The 7,002-nt window shown below is 46.6% G+C and overlaps 1 protein-coding gene across 1 annotated transcript in view; it reads right to left on the reverse strand.

Moving 5' to 3' along the window:
• CDC42BPA (CDC42 binding protein kinase alpha) overlaps nt 1-7,002 on the reverse strand; it is a 232,860-nt gene that overhangs the window by 88,932 nt on the left and 136,926 nt on the right. The window contains exons 8-10 of the mRNA XM_018568287.1: nt 5,935-5,942; nt 2,799-3,032; nt 994-1,073 (exon numbers count right to left, since the gene is read on the reverse strand). Coding sequence (XP_018423789.1) covers nt 994-1,073; nt 2,799-3,032; nt 5,935-5,942 — 322 coding nt within the window. The remainder of the gene's footprint in view (nt 1-993; nt 1,074-2,798; nt 3,033-5,934; nt 5,943-7,002) is intronic.

Raw genomic sequence — 7,002 nt, forward strand, 5'->3', positions numbered from 1 at the left:
GAGGAAGAGAGAGGAGAGGAAGAGAGAGGAGAGGAAGAGAGAGGAGAGGAAGAGAGAGGAGAGGAAGAGAGAGGAGAGGAAGAGAGAGGAGAGGAAGAGAGAGGAGAGGAAGAGAGCAAGGAGAAACAGACAGATGGGGAGCAAGAGAGCGTAATGGAGAAGTGAAGAAACAAAAAGGACTGGATGCAGCAAAAATGGCACTGCATTATTTTCCTTCATAAATGTTCCAGCTTTATTGCATGTTGTACAAACATATCGGCATATCATTTTCCACCATACTCTCTCCTACGCTTTTGATGCATCTCTCCCCAATAGGGGGATTAGCTATAATGGTTCGTGACTGGCTTTGTGTGTTTGCAATAAAGCTTCATTGATATCAAGAAATAGACCGCGTACATGCCTGCTTTTTTATATCTGGATAATGCGGGGAGGAACAGATGACAGTAGGTGTGCATCCGTGGCCGGTGGATGATCTGTAAGACTGCCTAGAGCAGTGGTTCTCAACCTGTGTAAGTCAGGACCCACATTTGTTCTTGGTCATTAAGTCGCAACCCAAGTCGCATCAGACTGGAACGCATGGCATTGCAGTCCTGCATGTTCCAGTGCTAGCGATCAAACCGTGGAAGGTAGGTGTGTTTGTGGTGCAATTCAAATGAATGGCAGCGCAATGCAACTCCCGCATGTATTGATGGAGCTCCCTCACAGCCATACCCCCAGCCCACACCACCTCAAGCTGACACATGGCGCTAAGCAGCATATTTTGAATGGGTGCTCGGCAGGAGAACTGACAGTGCTGCACTATGGGGGAGGCTGAGGACCCTCTCACCTAGTGCACTGGAAGGCATGCGGCGACCCACTGAACATGGGGTCGCGACCCACTTTTGGGTCACGACCCACCAGTTGAGAACCAAGGGCCTAGAGCAATAATGTCTTTATCCATGTTTCAGCACTCATGCATGTGCATGGAATGGACTCACATGGATGACATCTTACCAGTTACTTGTGTAGGTAAACCCAACAAACGGTAAATGGTGTCCGGAAAAGCCTGTATGGGTTGGCGGAGGCATCGTCTCCTACATAACACAACAAAAAGCACAATTACTGCAGAGGAACACCCAACAAACTGACATTTCTAGCAGAACGAGAAGAACTGGCATGTGATCAGGACAATGAATGGTCTTTCCGCTCCCAATGAAGGGGTCAGTCCACCAAAACTTCCGTGTTTGATAGACGCTGCAGAGATAAACCACCTGACTGTTCCTTCTCTCGAAGACCCCATTGGTGAGATCCCTGAGCTGAATTCCCAGGTCTGTACATCTGCTGCGCTTGGTATGGGGGCTTCCAAAATCCCTGTGCTGATTTCAGGGTCTGCACACCTGCTGTGCCTCGTATGAGGGGGATCCGTTATGCCTGCACTGAGATCCTTAGTCTGCACACCTGCTGCATTTAGTATGAGGGGCACCCACCATCCCTGTGCAGAGTTTAGGGTCTGCACACATGCTCTGCCTGGTATGAGGGGGATCCGTTATGCCTGTACTGAGATCCTTAGCCTGCACACCTGCTGCATCTAGTATGAGGGGCACCCACCATCCCTGTGCAGAGTTCAGGGTCTGCACACCCGCTATTATTGCCAAGAGCTCTCACTGTTGGAGTACCCAAGATATATAAGAAGTCGGGGACTGAGTCAGCCCCCCAGATCCACTTGTATCTAAAATATCCATTGTGATATTGGACTGACTAACTCTCCTTTCTGGATTCAGTTGCTACAGTTGCACATGTGGCATCTAATGTTTTCCTTGGAAATTCCCTTAACTATAGGAGAATACCTTAAAAAAAACAAAAAAATCCCCAAATCTTGGAATTTCTTTTGCACACAGTAAATATTTGTTGTTGTAAATTAAAGGAGAACTATGAGATGAGTGATTTCCACTCACCTCATAGTTCTAAGCCGACCTGTGACAATGAGACTGTCACAGGTCGGCTCAGTAGATCGGGAGGTGAGCGAACACATACCGGCGTTCGCTCATTCCTCGATCCTGTCACGGCTCTCTGCAGGGACAGGGGGAGGGGCTGGATTCCCCTCTCCGATCTGCCAGCGCTGACTGGCGGAACGGACGGGGGAGGGGGCGGGGCCAGCTGTACGCTGGCTCTGCCTCTATGTAGGCAGAGCCAGCTGTCACTCACGCAGCTGTGCGGATCCCGTCATCTACGTCGGGATCCGCTCCAGGTGCAGCGTCTCAGTATACCGCGAGCTGTAGCTCGCGGTTTACTGAGCTTAGGGTAACGGGAGGACGCTAGTTTGTGTCCTCCCGTTACCCTAAGGAGAACTATGGGGAAAAACACTGACCACATAGCTCTCCTTTAACATACATTTTAGGCCCATAGGAGAAAGCCTGGGTCCCCTCAGGGTATTACCTGAACAGGAAGTAAGCTGACTGTTGGAAAATACCTCAGAATTAAGGAACAGCAGAATTTCTTTCCACCAAACGGCTCAATAAATGAAATCAAAAGCGTAAGCTTTGTTGGCATTTTGCTGCAAAATCAAATAGGCCAAAACACCAAACTGTCATAGCATTACAGTAGAGCAGGGGTAGGAAACCTTGGCACGCCAACTGTTGTGGAACTACAAGTCCCATGAGGCTTTGCAAGACTCCGATAGCCACAGGAATGACTCCCAAAGGCAGAATCATCCTAAGATTTGTAGTTTCACCATAACTGGAGTGCCAAGGTTGCCCCTGCAGTGGAGGGAGACTCGGTTCCTTGAAATTCTCTTCAGATTCGGGCTGAGCAGCACTTACAGAGTTTTTTAAACAATCGTCGTCCACATCGAAGTTGGATGTGTCGGTCGGGCTGCTGACTTCTGGGATATAAGGTGCTTCACAGTTGCGAATGTTTTCCCAGTTAATGCCGACGAAGAATGGGTGGTTCTTGAAGTCTTCGATCCCATTCTGACCCAGACGGTGCTCCCGGCTGCAAATTAACCGTTTGATTAAGTCCTTCGCGTTTTCAGAGACGTCGGAATGCGTAGGGAACTGGAAAAAGAGGGGAAATAAATTAGATCATTCCGTCATTTCACCACATGCAAGTCAGAAGCAAAAATACAAAACCTTGTTGATAAGACACGCCATGAGACGGAAATATTTATTGGTTTGGGACGAGGAGGTGGCGATAGGAGTTTTGAGCGGGTCAGGCAAACTCAAGCCAACTGGGTTTGAGTCAAGCCCAGCTTCATCACTAATATGGACATTATTGGACCATACTACTCATGTAATGGTTCCACATCCCACCAGATCCCCTGCCAAGTATTACGTTGCTGCCTGTGTCCTCAATGGGGAGAATTACCCCCTAACATGTCCTAGTGGCCATTATTACAGGGGCAGAAAATGGGGACAAATGCAGGAAGAGAGGAAATCTTCCAATGGGCACACCTGTTAGAATGACAACGGGATTTCCCTCGCTATTTAGATATTTCCTCTTACTTCCTGTTGCATCCTTGGGACAGGCAGTAAATGGAAATGTCCCCAACAGGACAAAGATTGCAAAAAGATAAACCGGTTTGCATTAACAACTCACCAGCTGCCTAATCTATTAATAGCTAAACTGCACCACCCCACCAAGGTGCCTACTCACCTCTTTCCGACAAAGGTGGCCTTTCTGACATGCTCCAGAAGGATAGAGGAAGGTTTGGGGGTGTTTGGGTAATGCTTCGATATACACTTTAACATAAGATACATAAATGCGTGTCCTAACATTTTTTCAAAAGACTAAACATTACCTTTAAATGCGTTAGCCTGCCTGTAACTGAATCTAATAAACCTAAGAAATAAATAAAGCTGAAATGTGAGAAGACAAACGTATACTCACTTTGTGGTTCATGATCTTCCCATATGTCTCCACTAAGGACTCGGCATAGAATGGAGTTTCTCCATACAGCATCTCATACATACAGACTCCCAGAGACCACCAGTCACACTCCGGACCGTATTTCCCCTTCCCGTCCTCCATAGCCTGGAGGATTTCAGGAGAGATATAGTCTGGTGTTCCCACCGCCACTGAGGACTGGACCTGGAAGGAGAACAGTCGTCAATACAAAAAAAAAAAATACACTATTGATGAACAGATACATCTTGGCAGGTAGGTCAGCTGTGCTTAGTCCTGATTTCCTTCTTTTGCATTGAGTGTATTTCAAAAGCACAGACAAGGCGCAACAATCGTGCAAAAGCCACCGACTAGGCTGGTGGAATCACTGCGGACTGTGAACCTGTAGGTGCTCTGTGTGTGCAACGGCCGATGCAGTGGGAGCAAAACAAGGTGCGTTCATTCACCATGCACCATCTGCTCTGCAAAATCACTCTGGAAGATCTTAAAGTGTTTCCATCTTTCTGCGAAACTTCCTATTATAAGGCAGGGCAGTGAAATAACAAACTTTGTAAATGGTCTGCATTATTTTGTCCCTTTATATTTTAAATGCATTTTAATGTGCCAACCGGGAAAAGCTTTTCTGGGTCAGTGGAGACTAGTGATGGGCTCGGGCGTGTTCGCAGCTCCACTTGCCAAGCCTGCCAGGAAGCTGACAGCGCAGCAGCGCCAATCACAGGTAATGAGACATTTTCCCGGTCCGCAGCTGCAGAGATCGGGAAATGTCTCCGTGCCTGTGATTGGAGCTGCTGCGCTGTCAGCTTCCTGGCTGGCTCGGCACGTGAAGCTGCGAACACGCCCGAGCCCATCCTTAGTGGGGACGTGTCTACCGGATGCTTGCAATGGCTCCCAATGTGTCTACAGTCTCCATAAGGCAACAAGAAGCCACTAAATATCTCTTATTGGTATAAGCATTAGGGCCTGTGTCAACGGGCTTTTGATCACGTTAAGTAGGTTCTCCATTTTCATACAAGTACATGGGAATGCTAACCCGGCTTGAAGCAGGGCAAATGCAGGTCCCAAGAAGGTCAATTGCAAGTCAAATGCACTTGTCAATACATTCTGAATAATCTCAGAAGGCCCTTAAGACTAAGCTACAGTACACGGGCCATTTTAGTATAGCACTACTAAGAGATTTAAGGGGGAACCTTGTTGCATTTAAGGTGGATGGGCTCTTGCTGTAATGTGCAAGTATTCACAGCATACTTGTACCACATGGCATATACACTCCTTTAGCGATATGTCTGCCATTCCCCTTCTCAATCCTTCCGGGTCTGCCTCTGGGCAGCCACTGATCATGTAGCTCCTGTGCATGCATGCTGGAATTACTTTGCTCTGGCACCTGGGTCTATTCCCAGCATCTGTAAGCCAGGGGTCCACCCTGAACTGCACATGCCCGGCAGGCAGCGTACACAAAGTAAAAAAATGCTAGGAGCAAGAAGTTTTTGTGTACAGCCAAAAAAACTACACCCTCAGCCTTTTTTTGGACTTTAATTCTGTTTTAACACTGCACTGGCACTGAACCCAATAAGCTTGAGCTACACAGAAAATTTCCAGTAGCTCAATCCTGATACTTGCTACGAGTAGCAAATGACCGCTAAACAAATGGAAACATGTAGTAGCAATCAATCTCACATGATCGCACAATGCTCCATGCTACTACTATTTTCTACTTATGTAGCTTACTCCATAGGAAGACATTTGTTGTATTTGTTTAGTGATCATTTGTAAGTCCTGCTTTAGAAGCAGGATTGAGCTACTAAAAATTTTTTTTGCAGCTCTAGCATAATCAGGTCACTGGCACAAAATGGTATCTCTTAGTAGCAAGAGATTAAAATTGCTCATGTAGTTCTAGCCTTTTCGGAGCAAGATTAGTAATAAAATGAATTCGAGGGCCAGCCCAACCAAAAGTGATATTGTAGTTAAAGTTCAGCCCCCCGCCTTCTTTTTTGTCTTGGATGCTGCAAAAGTGAGACCTCCCAGCAAAAATACCCAGCTCTGTTCCAGCAGGGAGACTGGGAACCCTTCATAATGGCCACAACAGGTGGGCATATTTGGGAACTCAGCTCACCAAAAGTGTCCCTGTGAGATAAAAGAAGCTGTCAAGGGGCTTAACTCTCCAGCATCCAATCAAACACTGAAATATCTGAACCTTTAAAAAGTTGATGATTTTGGTTCCCTGCCTTACAATGGCAATTCTAATCCTAAATACTAGCAGGGTGCACTGGAACACGTGGTCATCCATGGAAGTATCCTGAGCTGCAGAAGAGTATAAGGAGACATTTGGTAGGTAAGTGAGGGTGCTGTCCAAATGTTTGGGGTTTTAAAGTGGAACTTTAACCAGGCAATGGACATCCAAATATTTAAACAAAACAGTAAAAAGGCTTTAAAATAAGCATTGACCACTGATCTCTGCAGTGACAGAGACTGTGGAGCTATTCATCTTCAATTTACAATAGATGCAGAGAAGTCCTTCAGGTTTGGTCTCGACACTCTGCTTTCTCCCATCTTCATTTGTACCTACTCTGTGTTTTAGACATGTGCGATGTGTTTCGTTCTGAATCAAAATTGGGACACATCCGAATTTCCGAATCCGAATTTCTGTTTCTGAATTTCGCTCGCCAACTAAACTGAATTGGACATGTGACTTTTCTGGCCAATCAGATGTGTTTTTCGGTTTAATGCACCCAAATGGGTGTGAACATGAATTTTCATTATAGCAACATGGGAGCCATATACAGTATATACATATAATACTAAAGCTGAGGCTCCTAGACCCGAATGGCATTCGGGAGCTCCCAAATGCCGTTCGGATCTGGGAGCCGTATACATATATTACTAAAGCTAATGCTCCCCGACCCAAATGGCATTTAGGAGCTCCTGAATGCAATTTGGAAATTCGGATCCCGAATGCCCTTTGGGTCTGGGAGCCTCAGCTTTAGTATTAAAGGAGAACTATGAGGTGAGTACTTTTCACTCACCTCATAGTGCTAGCCGACCTGTGACAATGAGACTGTCACAGGTCGGCTCAGTAGATCGGGAGGTGAGCGAACACATACATGCGTTCGCTCACCTCTCGATCCT

Source organism: Nanorana parkeri, unplaced genomic scaffold, assembly GCF_000935625.1.
Source record: "Nanorana parkeri isolate BGI_ZX_2015 unplaced genomic scaffold, ASM93562v1 scaffold31, whole genome shotgun sequence".
Lineage (NCBI taxonomy): Eukaryota > Metazoa > Chordata > Amphibia > Anura > Dicroglossidae > Nanorana > Nanorana parkeri.